The sequence below is a fragment of the Tupaia chinensis genome, unplaced genomic scaffold, assembly GCF_000334495.1.
Source record: "Tupaia chinensis unplaced genomic scaffold, TupChi_1.0 Scaffold000253_1, whole genome shotgun sequence".
Lineage (NCBI taxonomy): Eukaryota > Metazoa > Chordata > Mammalia > Scandentia > Tupaiidae > Tupaia > Tupaia belangeri.
This window is the reverse complement of record NW_006159733.1, coordinates 467,558-487,355: the sequence shown is the minus strand read 5'-3', so window position 1 is coordinate 487,355 and position 19,798 is coordinate 467,558. Positions and strand designations below refer to the sequence as shown.

Genomic DNA, 19,798 nt, shown 5'->3' with positions numbered 1-19,798 from the left:
GCTGGACTCCCACGTAGTTGACCGCAGTTCGCCTCCCGGACCCGGTGGCTTAAAACTCACGCCAGGCGCGTGTGCATGCATGCCCAAGATCCCGAGAGAAGAATGGAGGAGAAGGGATTGCGGTGTGACCATCCCCCCTGGGGGGTGATTTCTCACTTTCTGTCTCTATGTCTCTCTCTCTCTGGCTGGCGAGTGCACACGCCCTGTAGTAAAAAACCTCTCCAAAAAAAAAAATTTCTACATAGATATGGAAAGAACAAATACAATCATAAATAGTTTATCAATAATAACTACTTTTGACTAGGTTTATATGGACTTACAAACCAATCTCCACCCTCCAACGTAGTGATTAGTGCTGCTCCTAATCAACATCCTTTGATTCTAATAAAAAATAATGTGCAACGAGAAGTAAGAATAATATAGTATTTTTATGACTAATTTAGACATTTTTAATTCCTAGAGATGAGTGGATAAAGTAAATTGGTTAAACTTATTGATTCTTTCCATGTTATTATATAACATATATTATAATATATTAATATAAATATATAATATATATATTCATTCTGGATATTATTGTGGACATTATAGATAAAGTACTAAAAACACACAAACAAAACAACATACAGAAGAAACATTTCACTTGATGACAATCTATTATATACTTAAATTCAAACAATAATGTGTAACCATTACTAGGGTGCAGAGAACTTTATAACTTGATAAAATCAAATGGTAAATAAAAGTAACAAGCTTACATTTTTGCTGCTTTATAATGTGAAGCTCACCTCTGCAATCAAGGCGTAATTTGGAACCATCATTGCAAATGGTCTAAACAAGGCTTTCAAATTGTCTGGCAATTCGGTTCTGCCTGCATATCCAGGATTCATTGTGATGAAGGCAGCACAAGTCATAACCAACTTTATTTCCCGTCCCTCAAACATGAATCTAGAGAGCTGTTTAAGGAGAAAGTATATATTAACATTCTCCAGATATTTGTAATTTCTTTCACACAATTTTGACTTCAATATAAGATTCATGTAAAGGAGCATCCAACAAAGGCCACTGAATTCTGTTGGGTAATAGGGATCATTTATCTCCTGATTCTGTTCTGCTCACTTCCAATCTCTTGAGCTCAGTGTTTCCTGCCTCCTTGTCTTTTCCTTGCCCAAATTGTCTCTTCCTTTCTGGCCCAGTCCTGAGAACTTTTATGTCACTCCACCTTTTGCTGAGTCTTCTCAGTTTAACTTAGACTTAGTGACCACTAAACTTTCTCCATGCCCACTTTTTGGTATACCCCAAGAAACTGCAATCCAGTCTTCATCTTTGTGTGGCTGAGCCCCCCTGGTCACTGTCATTGGTACATCCCATTTACTTTTATTCAGCAGCAAAGACTTGTTGTGTACCTATTGCAGATGAGACACAGAGCTGAAGGAGACTAACTCCCCATCCCTCCATAATCTCCTGGGCTTGTTGTCTGCAATCAGACAGATCTGGAAACTATGACCACATTGTGATGGCTACTATAGCGAAAATGTGTGTGAAGCCTATGAGAGAATGGACAGCCTGCTTGAGACATGAAGAATGAAGGACATTTCAGGTAGATGAGCAGGGGCAGCCATTCCAGGCCAAGGGGGCAGGAGTAAGAAATAACTCCACATGTTGAGGGAATGACCAGCAATTCATTTTACTAGACGGTAAAGTTACAGTAGGAAGTACAGCCAGGCCAGAGCTTGAGCATCTTGCACACTAAGCTAAGAAATTCAGATTTTGTCCCAGTGGTTTGGGGGGAAGCAGAAAAGACTAAGTAATGAGTGATAGGATCAATGACAGAGGTGGAGAGGGTGAACAAACTACAGACAGGGAGATCAGTAAGGAATTGTCACTGGGGAGATGGTGAGAGCCAGAATTCGAGAGATACAAGTGAGGATGAGAGGCATATAGAAGATGAAATTAATAGGATTTGGTTATGATTTAAATTCTAGGATTGACAATAATAGGATAAATCCAAGGTGAATTCCATGTTTGTGGCTGGGACACTGGATTAAGTTACTATTAGCAGCTAGACTCCCGAAATATTCAGACAAGAAGCTATTTTAAAGCTGAGGGTATGTCCTGAAATGTTCAGGGAAGCTATGCCCTAAACTCCATTTCCTAGGCTCCCGAAATATTCAGACAAGGTAGGACAACCTCTGTCTTTTCTCTGTCTCTGGCTGTCTGTCTGTCTGTCTCACTCTCTCTCTCTTTAAATTTTTAATTAAAAATTTTTTTTTCAACCACTTTTCCTCACCTCGGGCCTTTTCTTTCACTTGCTAATTTCAAAAGCCATTTTAAAGCTGAGGTATGTCCTGATGTGTTTGCGTGGCCCGCAAGCATACTGCACCGTTTTCATTTCTTACGTGTAAAATTTTTTTCTTTTTCCCTCTTTTTTGGTAGTGTTTTTCTATTTTTTTCCCTTTTGCTTATTTTTTAAAACCTTACTTTCCCATCCTAAGCTTCACTCTCCACACACTGAATGTCTAGATGGGCCTAGGTGCACAGTAGCCAAGCATCTGAATACTTTTAGAGTCACTGAAATCCTCACTGCTTCAATAAAGAAATTTCTTTTTATAAATTGGAACTCCTATCTTTCTGTGGATACCACCTTGCAAAGCACAGTGGAGGATAGATTTTGTCACAGATTGTCTTTTCCTTGCCCAAATTGTCTCTTCCTTTCTGGCCCAGTCCTGAGAACTTTTATGTCACTCCACCTTTTGCTGAGTCTTCTCAGTTTAACTTAGACTTAGTGACCACTAAACTTTCTCCATGCCCACTTTTTGGTATACCCCAAGAAACTGCAATCCAGTCTTCATCTTTGTGTGGCTGAGCCCCCCTGGTCACTGTCATTGGTACATCCCATTTACTTTTATTCAGCAGCAAAGACTTGTTGTGTACCTATTGCAGATGAGACACAGAGCTGAAGGAGACTAACTCCCCATCCCTCCATAATCTCCTGGGCTTGTTGTCTGCAATCAGACAGATCTGGAAACTATGACCACATTGTGATGGCTACTATAGCGAAAATGTGTGTGAAGCCTATGAGAGAATGGACAGCCTGCTTGAGACATGAAGAATGAAGGACATTTCAGGTAGATGAGCAGGGGCAGCCATTCCAGGCCAAGGGGGCAGGAGTAAGAAATAACTCCACATGTTGAGGGAATGACCAGCAATTCATTTTACTAGACGGTAAAGTTACAGTAGGAAGTACAGCCAGGCCAGAGCTTGAGCATCTTGCACACTAAGCTAAGAAATTCAGATTTTGTCCCAGTGGTTTGGGGGGAAGCAGAAAAGACTAAGTAATGAGTGATAGGATCAATGACAGAGGTGGAGAGGGTGAACAAACTACAGACAGGGAGATCAGTAAGGAATTGTCACTGGGGAGATGGTGAGAGCCAGAATTCGAGAGATACAAGTGAGGATGAGAGGCATATAGAAGATGAAATTAATAGGATTTGGTTATGATTTAAATTCTAGGATTGACAATAATAGGATAAATCCAAGGTGAATTCCATGTTTGTGGCTGGGACACTGGATTAAGTTACTATTAGCAGCTAGACTCCCGAAATATTCAGACAAGAAGCTATTTTAAAGCTGAGGGTATGTCCTGAAATGTTCAGGGAAGCTATGCCCTAAACTCCATTTCCTAGGCTCCCGAAATATTCAGACAAGGTAGGACAACCTCTGTCTTTTCTCTGTCTCTGGCTGTCTGTCTGTCTGTCTCACTCTCTCTCTCTTTAAATTTTTAATTAAAAATTTTTTTTTCAACCACTTTTCCTCACCTCGGGCCTTTTCTTTCACTTGCTAATTTCAAAAGCCATTTTAAAGCTGAGGTATGTCCTGATGTGTTTGCGTGGCCCGCAAGCATACTGCACCGTTTTCATTTCTTACGTGTAAAATTTTTTTCTTTTTCCCTCTTTTTTGGTAGTGTTTTTCTATTTTTTTCCCTTTTGCTTATTTTTTAAAACCTTACTTTCCCATCCTAAGCTTCACTCTCCACACACTGAATGTCTAGATGGGCCTAGGTGCACAGTAGCCAAGCATCTGAATACTTTTAGAGTCACTGAAATCCTCACTGCTTCAATAAAGAAATTTCTTTTTATAAATTGGAACTCCTATCTTTCTGTGGATACCACCTTGCAAAGCACAGTGGAGGATAGATTTTGTCACAGAATGACCAGAAACAACCACAGAGGCAAAAGAAATATGAGAAATTAAGAAAATATCTCTCCCCTATTGGAAAAGAACAATCCCTCATCATCCACAGACAGTACAGTAGAACTCATGGAAAATGTCTGATAGATAATTTAGAATATTCATATTGACAAAACTAAATGAGATGCAAAAGCTGAGAGATAATGAACTCCAGAAGATGCAGGAGAAAAGAGATAACGAGTTTCAGGAGGTGTTGAAGTTCTTCCATGATCTGAAAGAGGAAATACACAAAAGAATCAAAAGGCGCTATTAGAGATGAAGGCTGCCATTTAGGAAATCAAAACCTCCCTCAAAAATATTAAAAGCAGATTAGTCCATGCAGTAAATTGAATCTCAGCTGTTGAAGGCAAAACTTCTGATCTAGAAAAAAAAAAAAAACCTGTGAAAATAACTCCCCCCCAAAATGAGAATACTATATGAGAAATACTAGACAGCATTAAGTGTCCAGTAATCGGTATAATCTGGATAGTCGGTATTCCAGAATGCGAGGAAACTAATAAGGGCATTGATAACCTATTCCATGACATCTTGGAAAAAAACTTTCCAAATCTAGAGAGGCATTCAAATATCCAGACCTAAGAAATACAAAGGACCCCTAATAGAGTCAACCCAAGAAGATCTTCTCCAAGGCACATCATAGCCAAACTGGCCAAATCTACAGACAAAGACAAGATACTAAAATCGGCAAGAGAGAAACATCAGGTTACTTATAAAGGTTATCCAATCAGGTTAACCTCAGACCTCTCATTAGAAACAACGTGAGCAAGGAAAAGAATGGGAAAATATATTCAAAGTGTTAAGTGAAAAACAGTTTCAACCAAGAATACTATACCAGCAAGATTATTTTTCACATGGAAAGAAAGGATAAAAACATTCTCAGATAAACAAGACCTGAAAGAATTTGCCAATAGCACACCTACTCTTCAAGAAATTCTGAAAGGAGTTCTCTACCAGGAAAACTAAACACATACACAGAAATAAGAGAACAAAGGCAACCAAGAAAATGACCAATTTAATGTTAGGGTCAAGAAAAATAAATAATAACTTGAATGTTAACTTCCAGGATTTAAATGGAAAGACTGGACCGCCGTAACACTGCATATTCAACAGAAGAGAGTCCGAACCTAAGACTGAACTAGTGAAATAGAATTTTATGAGTTTTGAGTAAAATGTTACTGATTTCTTTTATTATGCTTTGTTTTCCCAATTTAAGCATTTTACTTTTTTTTTGAGTTGTTGATAGATTCAGCAATTTGTTAAAAATATTTTTCTTGTTTCTTTAAATGGAAACAAACTTTTCTTCCTTCCTGACCACTCTTGAATTGGAAATATTTGGGAGTATTCTTATTTTGTGGCAGAAGGGTTATTTGGATAGTTCAATAATGCTTGTTGCATTGAATAAGAAACTGGGAATAGTCATTATTGGACAGGGCTTTGACTAGAATGTCATACCTGAAGATTAATCAGAAAACTTTGGAACTAAGGTGGATACCAAGTCAGCCAACAGAAGTTCTTAGAAAGATGGCCTGGCACCATAAATATTTCTGCCTGGCAGAGAGGTTAGAAAAGATATGTGAAAGAATTTAAAACATAAGATAACCTGTACTTTTCCAGCCCAGCATTGTAATCAGTAGAGATTGCAAAAGACCAACCACACCAGAGGATTCTCTTGAGAAAGACTTTAAAGGAAGAAAAACAGACTGATCTTTGTTGGCAGATGGTAGATCACAGAATACTTGGTAGGCAGGGCTGAACTGAGAAGGTTTATGTGTGATTAGTGCGCTGGGCATTTGCTTTTCAACGGTTTGAGTAGCCGACATGTAAATATTTTCTCAAAAATATTTAAAACCATACTGTCTCTGTTGTTATAGAGTCAGAAACAAAATTATACAAAATTATAAGAAACATTTTGAACATTATCTTTAAAATTCAGTATTCTGAAATTTTGAAAGTTGTTTATTAACTGTCAAGAACTAAGGAGTATGAGAAAAAAATTTTTTGATAGGTAAAGTAAATGTTTGTAGAAAAATGTAAAAATAAATAAATAAATGGAAAAAAGGGAAAAGAAAAAAGATTATTAGCAGTCATGAGAAATACAGAGGAAGACCAAGATAGAGCTGTGTTACGTGTCACAGTGTGGAGAAGAGAATGCTGAGTAGTATAACTAAAAACCAGACTTGCAGTGCCTAAATGACTGCTTGTGCTATTCAAACCTCTCCATTTCTATGCTTTAGTTTCTTCATCTATTCCAGGGCATATATCTTACTCTAACTATCTCACCTGACCACTTGCAACTCGAGGGTAAGGTTGGTTAATTTCAGTTGTTCTATCTTTCTTTCACTTCATGTGACTGCCCTCCAGTTGGAAAGGCTTTAATATTGCCTCTACTCTCTTGGGTCCTTGTCTTTTACTTCCTATCCTTTGATCTCAGCTAACTGCTAAGCAAAATGATAATGACTCACACATTATGCAATATCTGGAGGTTCCTGCATTTAATACAGGCCTACAGGAGTATGTGGGAGGAAGGAGGGGTGCAGATGACTTTAGAATCACATAGATTTAGGTATGTGTCTTGGTATTTTGGTGTCTATAAAAATTTTTTTTAAACATCTTTGAATCCTTTTTACTTATATCCTTGGGAAAATGCAATCTCACATAGGTTTGGTGTAAAGATGAAGTAATTATAAAGTAAGTGCCACAGTGACTTGTATAATTTAGTGGATCATTAAAGTCCAATTCATGCTTTTTAAAAGAGAAATATTGAGGGATATGGAGACAGCATTGTTGAGACAGGGAGGTAGTATTGTTATATTTTGATTAACTGGACTGGGGAGAAATGTTCACATATTGAAATGATAACCTTGTAAGCTAAATAATGTGATTGAATGTATTAAAAAATGTAAAAAAATAAAAAAATTTAAAAAAGAGAAATGTTTATTTAATTGTGTTTACTTAATTTGACAAGAGCAAGCGACAGAGAGAGAGATGGAGAGTAAGAAAGCAAGCCACCAGGTCCAGGACTCAAACCACAGTTGGCCATGTGGAAGTCCAGTGCCCCAACTACCACACCACCTGCTAACCATCCCCCCAACCCAATTCATGTTTTAAAAACTTTGTTCTATAGTTTGTTTTGCAGAGGTGATAATCAAAACATTAAACAACTTTTTGTTAGGGCACCTTCCAATAACAATGACCCCTGCACCTAGAGCTGGAGCCGAGTCCAGAAGCCCTAATGATGGATTCTGAGGATGTCTAGGATTCTTCTGAAAGGGGCCAAGGGAAGAGTGGGGGATCCTCAAAAGGCTTGGGGCAGCGGATGTTCTTGTTTGAAGAGGCTGAACACTAGTGCCACATATCTCAGAAGGTCAACATAGAATAGTAGAGGACTCGGTGCCATTTCTTCACTGCCACCAGCTTCTAAAAACAAATTCCTTTTTCCAGGGACATGCTTATAAGAGGCTAAAACAAATTTTGAATAACAGGATCACTATCTTCATCTGCCTCCATACTCCTTGGATTTTCAGTGAGATCTATAGATCCAAGGCCTGCATGAGTTCCCCAGGACTCCTAACTTTTTCTCCAGCACTACACTGAGCCCAGAGTCTGCGATGAAGGCACCTGAGCCCAAAAGAACCAGCATTAGAGAACCTTAGCAGAGAAGAAGATGTCAAAGGCAAGAACAAGAGAGGTGAGGAGGAAGGCAGAGGGACAAGACTTGGGTGTGTGTGTGTGTGCATGAGGGTCTGTCAGAGACAGGAAAAATAGATTTCCTGGAGGGCAGGGCCTTAATCTCAGATTCTGTATCCCCAGGCCCCAGCTCACCAGTGTCTGTCGTGGAGTTCTGAGTTGTCTGGATGAGGAATTAATTCACTAAAGGCAGACCTGGCACATCTTCTGTTGCAGGACTCACTGATTCTACTTCAGACATGAACTAGACAAGCTCAAGTTAGCATTGTTTTTCCTAAACGCCACATTCTGTGAACTAATTATAAACTTAAGAGAAGTTATCTGATAGACAACCGAAGATGCCTTACCTTTGCAGCTTTGGCGTTCCTAATGGTAATGAGCTGCTGTGCAATGACTGACAAAACTTCTATGTCAATTCGATTAAATTCATCAAAGCAGCACCAGGCCCCTGACTGTGCCAAGCCACTGAAGAAGCGCCCCATCATCTGAAATCAAAGCATAGCCTTTTAACTTTGGCGAACTCCTTCAAAAGTTAAATTTTGAGCTGAAACATTAATGAGAAGACAGGTGGTATCAGCAAATAAGCAATAATTTTATGTGAATACTTGGCTACATCAGAAGCAAGCACCTTTCTACAGCAGCAAATATCTTCTTTCACCTAACTTTTTTTTTTTTTTTTGAGAGATTTTTGCTATAGGGCGTGTGTGCTCACTGGAAAGACAGAGAAAGAGAGACAGAAAGTGAGAAATCATCTCCCGGGGAGATGGGCAAACTGTAATCCCTTCTCCTTGATTCTCCACTGAGGATCTTGGGCATGTATGCACATGCACCTGGCATGAGTTTTAACCACCAGGTCAGGCCTTGAACTGTGGTTGAATATGTGGGAGTCCAACAATGTAACCATTACACTATCTGCTGGTCCCGTTTTTTCTAATTTTTATTTTGAAGTAAAATGACAATCTAATCAATTTTCCTTCTTTTTTCATTATTTCCACCCACCTCTATAATGACTTGACAGGTTCTCAAAGACTCTTAATTTATGGCATAGACAAACTTAAGGGGAAAAAAAACGCTTGAAAATTTTTACTAATGGAAGCTTTTTTTTTTTTTTTTTCTTCCCCCAGGTACTCTAGATGGCAGATAGCTCACAAGAATTGCCTGTGTGAAGGGTAGGTAGAAGTGAAGAACTAGTATGACCACAACAGGCATATGTTCTAGAAGATAAATTTAAGCTGAGAGCCTATATCAAAGATAAAGACCTGGAATTTTCTTTTTTACTTCCTTTGAAACTGCCCATCCACAAGTATCCCTCAGTATACCTTCAGGTACCCTGGGGCTATATGCAGGAGGGTAGTTACAGTGCTAACTCAGCTGCAAGTTACAGTGGTGGTTCTTAATTTAATCTAACAGCAAATCCTAATGGTGGAGGAAAATGAATATGTACTTATTACCATCTAAAGTGTATTATTTCTTTGAAGACTTGACTTTTTGAGTAGGCATTTATATAAAAATTGAATTAAACTTTATATTTATCTCTTTACAAATAGAGCTAATGGTTTTTCTGCTTCAGCTGAGCATATACTGCTACTTCTCCTTCCTCCAATCCCTATGAATCACAGAAAGACAGATCCATGTGAGTGTGTGTATGTGTGTGTCTCCCTTTCTGTGTCTCCATTTCTACCTGTTCTGTGTGATGGAAATATAATAGAAAGAGAAACCAGAAGAAGAAGAAATTGTTGGAAAAAAATGTTGGCATACGGAAAGTCCATAGAAACAGAATACCCAAATGAGAAGGACAGACTATAGTTCCAAAGTAGAGGGAGGAAAAATCTGCCCTTCTGTGGGGCCTCTGAGAAACTTCAAAGCTAATATCAGTACATACAAGGAAAGAAGACATATGCTCCAAGGCAGTTGTTGGGCATTGGAATGATCAAGTTTGCAGGTCCCTACTATCTCTGTCACTTTCTTCTGTCCTGAATGGAGTTAACAGAGCTCTTGACTTGCCCCCACTAGGCTAAAACCCAAGGACATACTTGTAGAGAAATGGGGAGATCTGCCTTGGGGAGATTTTAGTAAATAATGAGAGGAGACATAAAGCTTGGGAGATAAGAAAAGCAGAGACAGGAAAGAAAGATGATTCTAGACTTATAGTTCATCATTGAGATTCAAAAATAAAAAAGGATATCAAATGTTTGCACTCTACAGCTGAAACTGAATGACTAGAGGATAAAGAAACATAGGAAATGGTTATAAATATCAGATACGGTGTGGGAAGAGCTCAGTAGCTCTCAGTGTGGGAAGAGGATGGGTGAAGGAGGAGAGTCTAAGGAAGGACATTAAGGAGAAAAATAGAGAAGCAAGGCATTTATGGGACAAAGAAATGGGTTATTATCTGTTGAAGATAATGTGTATAATATTCTCAACTGGACTGGTGAGAAATGTATACATGTTGAAATATTCACTTTGTAAGCTAAGTGACATATGTAATTGAATGTATAAAATAAATTGAAATAAAAAATATATAAACAAAGCAAAAACAATAAAGGAAAGATAGCACTATTCAAGAGTGAAACCCATTGAAATGAATGACTTTAGAAGGAAGATCCTTATTTGGCATTTAAGAGGTGCTTTCACTGGTGGTTGCTCCATGCCTCCATACTCTGGGAAACTCCACACATCTGTATTTTTTGTAGGGCTCGCAGTAGGTCTTTCATTTAATGAGGGACATTGCTGAGAAACAAGCAGTCCTCATGAATAGACACCATCCTCCAACCATGCTTATGAACCGGGAAGTAAAGATCAATAGATATTTGGAGAAACCCAAGAGGAGAAAGAAAGAGGAGGGCCAGTCATGGTGGCTCAGATGGTAGGCTCCCATGGGCAATACTGGAGGCATATGAGGAAGCACTGAATTCAGATCCCCATTTGACCTGACTACATCAGGCATGCTCATGGGTGTGCCCATGATCCTGGCTGGCTGGGAGGCTGGGGGGAATCACAGCAAAAAGAGAGAGAGAGAGAGAGAGAGAGAGAGAGAGAGAGAGAGAGAGAGATTTTATTTCTCATTCTCTTTCTTTTCCTCTTTCTCTCTCCCTTCCCCCTTCTCATAAAGGAAAAAAAAAAACTTGAAAAAAGAGGAAGAAGGAATGAACCCAATGAGCAACTGTGGAGAAAACGTGATACTTAAGCAACAGAAGATAATTAAAAAAAAATTCAAATGGAATCCTCAGAGAAATTTGGGAGGAAATTACATTCCTATAATAAATAAGATTTACTAATACCTTTATCTACAAAGGTATTAGAGACATAAAACAGTCCTTGGAAATTCATAATCATGTAACCAAGACAAGAAAAATTATATAGGCATACAGGACAACAAAATGGATAGGACTAAAGACTAATTTGGCATTCTGGACAGCAAAGTTGAGGAACTCTCCCACCTAGCAGAGCGAGCCATGGTCTTTATACTTGGAGTATGTATACAGCCCTGAGATTGTGGAAAAATAAAATTACAGAATGCAGAACATAGACTAAAACTATATTTTAAATTTAGAGATCATATACATATACCATATATATGAATAATAATAAACCTCAAATTCAGACTAGAGGTTATCCCTACTGGAAAGAGATAAGGAGGATTGCAGTATATTGGTAACATTTTATCTTCTAACTAGGAGATAGCTACATGGGTAGTCTATTTTATTCTTTACATTGTTTTCTGTTTCTAGAATTAGTACATACTATGTGTGGTTTTATTTTATGTTATTTTTTTTAAAGAGAGAAATACACTTGACTCAAAAGACATGTGTTCAGGCCCAATCACGGGGTTCAGGCAGTTGAGGTGGTCAGGTGCCACTGCACAATATGGGAGCCACATGTGGATCCTGAGTTCATATACCAAGTGGACCTGAAAATGCTGGGTGTGTCTGCAGTGCATGTGATTCTGCATGACTAGGCGGGTGAGTAGAAGTATCATAATGTGGCAACATCTTGTCAAGTTCTCTCTTTCTAATGAAAGAAATAATTAAACTTAAAAAAAGAGGCATTCTTTCTTTCTAGCTTAGGCTGGGCAGAATGGCTCCCGCAAAGAAGGGTGGCGAGAAGGGTTGTTCTCCCTCAACGAGGTGGTGAACTGGGAATACACCATCAACATTCACAAGCACATCCATGGCGTGGGCTTCAAGAAATGTGCCCCTCGAGCACTCAAAGAAATCCAGATATTTGCCATGAAAGAGATGGGGACTCCAGATGTGCGCATTGATACCAGGCTCAACAAAACTATCTGGGCCAAAGGAATAAGGAACATCCCATATCGAATCTGTGTGCGGTTGTCCAGAAAATGAAAACTGGATGAAGATTCACCCAACAAGCTCTACACTCTGGTGACCTATGTACCTGTTACCACTTTAAAAAAATCTACAGTCAATGTGGATGAGAACTAATGCTGATTTTCAAATAAAGTTATATTAAAAAAAAGAGACGTGTTCGAATGCCATTTTTGCCATTTACTATTGATGACTACCAGCAAATTACTTTAATTGTGAATAATGCCACAGTAAACAAGGATGTGCAAGTTTTTCTGACTGAACGCATTCCTATCCTTTGAGTAGATACCCAGGAGTGGAACTGCTGGATCATATGGCAGTTCTATTTGTAGGTCTTTAGGAATCTTGATATTATTCTCCATAGTGGCTGTACTAATTTACATTCCCATGGACAATGGAGGAGAGTTCCTTTTCTCCACAGCCTCATCAGAACTTATCATTCTTTGTTTTTTTTAATCTTAGCCATTTGACTGGGGTTAGGTGGTATCTTATTGTGGTTTTGATTTGCATCTCCCTTATGATGAGGAATGTTGAGCATTTTTTTTCATGTGCTTTTTTTGGCTGTTTGTATGTCTTTCTCAGAGAACTGTCTTTTCAACTCATTTGCCCATCTTTTAATTGGGTTGATCTTTTTTTTCTTTTTCTGGTGAGCTGCTTGAGTTCCCTGTATATTCTGGTTATCAGATCCTTATCTGATGTGTAGTTTGCAAATATATTCTCCCATTCTGAGAGTTGTTGATTCACTCTAATTATTGTTTCTTTTGCTGTGCAGAAGCTTTTTAACATGATATAATCCCACTTGTCTATTTTTGCCATTATTGCCTGTGCTTTGGGGATCTTATTTAAGAAGTCTTTGTCTACTCCGATGTCTCCCAGAGTTTCCTCAGTGTTTTCAAACAGTAGTTTTATACTTTGAAGTCTTAGGTTTAAATCTTTGATCCATTTGGAGTTGATTTTTGTTATTAAGAATAAACATAATAAAAAATGTCTATTCTCCCCAAATTAATCTGCATATTTACTTCAATTCCAATCAAATTACCAGGGACATTCTTCACAGAGTTAAAAAAAAATCATAGGATTTGTCTAGAATCATAAAAGACCCCTTATTGCCAAAGCAATACTGTACAAGAAGAGTGGAGCAGGAGGCACCTCACTCCCTGACCCCATAATATATTATGAAGCTGCGATAATACAAACAGCATTGAATTGACACAAAAACAGGCATATAGACCAACTGAATAGAATAGAGAACCCAGATAAACCCAAAAACATAGATGACTGATTTTTGTCAAAGGGCACCACACAATCCAGTAGGGAAAAGAAAATCTCTTTAGCAAATGGTGCTGAAAAAACTGGATATCCACCTGTAGAAAGATGAAACTGGATCCCTGTCTCTCACTTTTTTCTATTTCTGACATGTTCAGAGTTTATTTTTGCATCATTTGACAAAGACCCTCCCTACCTTGATTCTTCCCTGGATCATCCAGAATGTCATGTGTTGACTTTTCTTCATTGCTCTATTTATCCCATTTAAACCATTATTTGCCCCACTTCTTCCCCCTTTTTTACCAATACTCCTTTCTTCCTTATTTTGCTATGACTTGTAAACAGTGAAAGACACATAATATTAGCATTCAGATGCCTAGCATTGTACCTTGTAATCCAATCCATCAGAACAGTTAAAGACCACACATTGGATGGCAAGAGCTTTTGCTAGGTCTTTGGTAGTCTCTGTTTTCCCAGTGCCAGCAGGACCAGCTGGTGCACCACCCAGATCGAGCTGCAAAGCCCCCATGAGGCAAAGATAGCAGCGATCCTGAAAAAAAGAAAAAAAAATCCAATACATTGTTATTATTGAAGACAGTTAACTGGAGCTATAAATTCACATCTTTCTTTTCTATAGGAGAATCACTATTTTCCGTGAAACATTTTATAAAAATTGAAATATACTGAAAGATTCATGCATGCAATAATGAAATAATGCAAATTTTTGCTTTACAGCGATGTATTCATAGCAAATTCTTTCAACAGTTAATGTTAGTAAGATGTTTCAAGATTATTTTGATAAAAGAAAAATTTGTATGTGTGTCAAAATTACCCTAAATGATCAGTAACTTACTGTGAGAGGAGTAATAACCAGTCTTGGGCATGCACCCAGATATTCATAGCCATAAGTGTACTGAGAGAGTGCCATTCTAGCCACACAGTTATCCACGTCTATATCCCAATAATAGCGCAGTTGTCTCTGCCAGTCAAAGGATTCAACTGTCTCTACCTACATGAGTGATAGGAATGATACATGTGTCAGATGCACTAATTTCATAAAGAAGTATATGATTTTATTTAAAGGGAACATTTACCTTGGCTTGAACAAGTTCAGTGACTATATCTCTGGCATGTACATCAATAGTAATCAGTGCAGTTATGATGTTTCTGTGCAGTTTAGGAAGACTGCCTCGAACTATTGCAGCCAGGGCATTTAATCTCTACAAACGAAAAAAAGAAAACTGTCATAGTGAATTTTTCCTATCTTTTTTACTATTAAATTCAAAATAGATATTTGCTTAACCATCCAGTTTTAATAATCTATAATTCTGTAACAAAATAGGATAATTCTCTACCTTATTTAATTCCAATAAGACATATATAAAGTGTATACTATCTTACTCCTATTTTATATTCGAGGAAACTGAAGATCATGTAGAGTAAGTGACTTAATGGCAGTCACACAGTTAGGAAGTAGCAAACATGAGACCTGAGTTGGCATTTACTTTGAGGGAAGTCCATACTCTTAACTACTATGTGATGATGTCTCTAGAGAAGACTACTCTTCCTAAATATGAAGTATGCTTAAAGATAACACTCTTCATTTTCAAGGGTAATTTATTCATTAACAATCAGAAAATATGAGCCTTTTAACCAAGCTGATGACTAAATAAAAAGTTTTTGTCATCTAAATGGCTAAATTCTTTTTTTGCTATAGGGCACGTGTGTTCGCCAGAAAGACAGAGAGAGACAGAGAGATAGAAAGTGAGAAATCACCCCCCAGGGGGGATGGCCATGCTGCAATCTCTTCTCCTCCATTCTCCTCTCAGGATCTTGGGCATGCACGCACATGCGCCCAGCGTGAGTTTTAAGCCACCGGGTCTGGGACGTGAACTGCGGTCAACTACGTGGTAGTCCAGTGACATGGCCATTACCCTAACTGCTAGTCCCTAAATGGCTAAATTCTTTTTCAAAAAAGAGCAGTGTCTCTAAGGACCTTGTGCTGCTGCGTTGAATTCTCATTCAGGCCAATCCTGATCAGTGACCCCCTGTACATAGAGGTCAATGGAATTTTCTTTAGGGAGTCTTTGGAGATGAAATTCCATTGAGAAGTTTCATGAGAGTGTTTTCTTATATTTCAAGAAAGTTCTTTTCTCCTGTTTGTGTTAAGGATAAATGTTTAAAAATGCAATATAGCTTGGAAGTAGAATTTGGAGCTAAAGATTACAACAGGATTTTCATAAGATATGATTTGCAAACATGTTTTCCTATTCCCTAGGCTGCCTTTTATTCTTTTAATTATTTCCTTTATCATACAGAAGCTTGTTAGTTTGATTCAATTGCACAGGTCTATTTTTGCTTTCAAGAACTCAATGTCAAAGCCAATGTCATGAAGCTTTTTCATTATTTTTTTTTCTAGGAGTTTTACAGTTTCAGGTCTTATATTTAAATCCTTACCCCATTTTGAGTTGGATTTTTTTTTTGTATGGTGTAAGATAAAGTTCTTATTTCTCTTATAAGGAAATAGCAGTTAACAACATAATATGATTAATAAGCATGCAAAGGACTTGAAAAGACATTTTGCCAAGGAAGATGTATAAATGGCCTACAGACATTGGAAAAGGTGTTTAATGTCACTAATCATTAGGGAAATGCTAATCAAAACCATAATGAGATATTACCTCACACCTGTGAAGATAGTCATTATTAAAGAAACAAAAGATAATAGGTTTTGGTGAGGGTGAGGAGAAAAGGAAACCCCTGTACACTATTGGTAGGACTATAAAATAGTGCAGCTACTATGTAAAAAAGCACAGATCCTCCTTAAAAATAAAACTACCATTTAAGATGATGATCCAACAATCCTCCTTCTGAATACATTTTCAAAAGTTGAAATCAGAATCTCGAGGAGATAGCTTACTTTATGTGCACTGTAGCATTAGACGTAATAGCAAAGATGCAGAAAAAAACTTAAATGCCCATCAATGGATGGATGGATAAAGAAAATGTCACACAAACATACAATGGAATGTTATTCAGTCTTAAAAAACAATGGGATCTCATCACATGTGATGGCATGGCTCAACCTGGAGGACAGTATGCTAAGGGAAATGAACCAGTAACAGAAGAAGTAATGCAGTATTTATGAGTCCACTTACATAAAATATCCAAAACTGTCAACTCATGGAAATAGAGTAGAATGGTGGTTGCCAGAGACTGGGGAGAGGGAAAATGGGTAATTGTTGTTCAATGGGAATAAAGTTTCAGTTATATAAGATGAATCGATTCCTAGAGATCTGCTGTACATTTTGCTTGTAAGTGATTTAAAAAGTTGTTAAGGTTGGGGTCAGCAGGTGGTGTGGTGGTTAAGGCACTGGATTCTCACATGACTGACTACTTTCTCACTTTCTCTGTCTCTATTGGTCTCTTACTCTCTCTCTCTCTCTGGTGAGCATGTGTGCCCTGTAGCAAAATAAAAAATAATAATAATGATAAATAAAATAAAATAAATAATTTAAAAAAGTTGTTAAGGTTGATTAGGTTTAGCTGTAACATGTCCTACAGCTAATACATTATTGTAGAATGGTATTTAGGTTCATTCAGTTATTTATTGTTTTACTGACAGTTGCCTGATGGTTTAATAAAATAGCAGAAAAGCACATCATGAGCCTAGAGACAGAAATTATACAAGTCCTGGGTTTTCTTGGACTGAATAAGCTTTTGAGAGAGGTAACCAGACCTAGTATATACAATTTCCTCTTAAAAGTTGCAAATCATTACACCTCTGATGTTTTCTGCTTAAATTGTTTTTCCTCTTACTATTTTTTTAAGAGAGATTTTTGCTATATGGTGCATGAGCTCACTGGAGAGACAGAGAGAGCCAGAAAGTGAGAAATCACCCCCCAGGGGGAATGGCCATGCTGCAATCTTTCCTGCTCCATTTTCCTCTCAAGATTTTGGGCATGCATGCACATGCACCCAGCATGAGTTTTAAGCCGCTAAGTCTGAGACTTGAACTATGGTTGGTAATGTGGGAATCCAGCGATGTAACTGTTATACCATCTGCTGGTCCCATTTCCTCCTATTTTTAAGTATCCATGTAAATACTATACAACGCTAAAGTAGTGTCTCTAAGAAAGGTTGGGCACAAATGATTTTAGTGAGAACCCCAAAGCTTTGTAAGTCATGTCAGAACACTGGAATTTCTGAAACAGTTAATTTGCATTAACCATGCTAATCAAAACCTCCTAGCATGGCAATCTCTTCAGTCACTCTACTAAAGATCTCACCTCAAAATTTACTCTTTCAAAAGCTTCCAAAGCCTCCAGGTGATTACCATCTTCCGTTTCCAGACACTCAGTCAAATCACGGCACCACATAATTTGAGAAACAGTCAGGATAACCTGCAAGAATACACCTGCTTTAAGTGTGTGATGAATTTCATGGAAGAGAGGTTCAGAAATGGAAATTTAATGAGCATGTTACTTGAGATGGGTGGCCTGTAGTAACCCAGACTGTCCTCAGTTTCCCCTGATAGTCAGCAATGGCAGCTTTGGACAGACGACGCAGAGATGAGAACATGGCTTCTTCCACTTTACCAAGCCATTCTTCCACATTGCCTCGGGCCTTCAAGCCTTTCCCCAAGCTAACCTAGAAGGTAATGAGAACAACAGTAAAATGGCTCATATGGGACTTATAAACTGCATATCCTCTGCACTTCGCAATGGAACCCTGAGCTATGTAAAGGCTGACACATGACCACAAGTACTGGAACTGTTTTTCTTTCTTTCCTTCTTTTTTTTTTTTTTCTAGAGAGATCTTTTTGCTATAGGATATGTGCATTCGTCAAAGAGACAGAGAGAGACAGAGAAAGCAAGAAATCACTAGGGGAGATGGCCACACTCCAACCCCTTCTCCTCCATTCTTCTCTCAGGATTTTGGGCACACATGCACATGTGCCCAGCATGAACTTTAAGCTGTTGGGTTTGCAACTTGAACCTCGGTCGACCGTGTAGGAGTCCAACGAGGTAACCATTATGCCATCTGCTGGTCTCAGTACTAGAACTTTCTATTGATATGCTGCTGTATCCCTCCCTCCTTACTGTTTTATTTTACTGCTTCTCTCAGAGCAACTCTAAAAGAGGAGTCTATATGCACTACATGATTTTTTTTTCACTTTTCATTTTCTTTCTCCATTTGATTAGCTGTCATTTGATTTTTGCCTCCAACCTCCCTTTTGAATCTGTTCTCATTGAGGTTACTCATGTCTTCCAACTTCACAGTCCAGTGGACACTTTCCATCCCTACTCCTCTGTATTTCTCAGACTTCCAATGACCTAACTGTCCTGCTTGTGTTGGTCTGCATCTATTCTATCCTCTTCACATTTTATGTTTTCTTAAGATTATCTCCTTGGTCCTCCCTTTCCTCATCATCTGCAAGAGTGATAAACAAATTCTTTTACAGGAAGGTCAATTCAGGACAAATAAAATATTTATTGGTTCCTGTACGCCTACAGATACTTCACCGTGCTCAACTTTCTGGCATGTCCTGGTGCAACTTTTCCATCTGGAATGCTCCTATCCTACAGGGCAGATACTCCTCTCCATCTCTGGAGTACACATGTGAATGAGGTTGTGCATGTGAGACTTTCCTCCTGCAGTCCCCGGCTGCTCATAGCCTGCAAATGCATGCACTCTTTCTGTTGCTGTGCAGTGACCTGGACAGGTTGCTGCCAGTCACTAGGGCTTATAGGGCGCTTGATGTGTACTGCTCTAGGTGGTTTAGGCACAGCAAAGTCATCCCATAATCGCATACTGCTGCTTTCACCTCCTCTGTGGTTAAGATTAAAGGGTGAAACTTCAACCCAGGTTGCCTGGCAGCAGAGCCAGTGCCCTACTCAGTCCTCTGTGGTGCCCTTTGTAGAGAGTTGAATGAAACAGTTCCAGTTTTCTCCACTGTTTCTAAGAACAGAGCACATGTCTCTGTTACTACATTTGTTTGGTAAATTGTAATTGTTTGACTAATTTCTGCACTAGACTTTGAGATCTTTGAGGGCAAGAGTTTATCTTGGTTATTCTTGCAGCCCTTGAATCAACAGGGTACCTGGTATGCTTAGAGTGAGAATGAACAGACCTCCATCCCAACCTCAGAAGAATAACAAAACTTATCTGTAAAGAATTAGAACAAAGAGCACCTCACCCTTTCTCCCTCTGGTGACAGCATTGCTAAAATGTCATTAGTAAAAATCTTTTCTGGTTCTCCCTCA

The 19,798-nt window shown here is 38.4% G+C and overlaps 1 protein-coding gene across 1 annotated transcript in view; it reads right to left on the bottom strand.

Annotated features, from left to right (window-relative positions):
* The window catches only part of DNAH6 (dynein axonemal heavy chain 6), a 314,451-nt gene that overhangs the window by 159,206 nt on the left and 135,447 nt on the right, over positions 1-19,798 (bottom strand). Inside the window, exons 24-31 of the mRNA XM_006149128.1 lie at positions 19,732-19,798; positions 18,018-18,182; positions 17,822-17,935; positions 14,627-14,752; positions 14,386-14,541; positions 13,921-14,082; positions 8,286-8,423; positions 789-956 (exon numbers count right to left, since the gene is read on the bottom strand). The exon at positions 19,732-19,798 is cut by the window's right edge and continues 153 nt beyond it. Of these exons, the coding sequence (XP_006149190.1) occupies positions 789-956; positions 8,286-8,423; positions 13,921-14,082; positions 14,386-14,541; positions 14,627-14,752; positions 17,822-17,935; positions 18,018-18,182; positions 19,732-19,798 (1,096 nt within the window). The remainder of the gene's footprint in view (positions 1-788; positions 957-8,285; positions 8,424-13,920; positions 14,083-14,385; positions 14,542-14,626; positions 14,753-17,821; positions 17,936-18,017; positions 18,183-19,731) is intronic.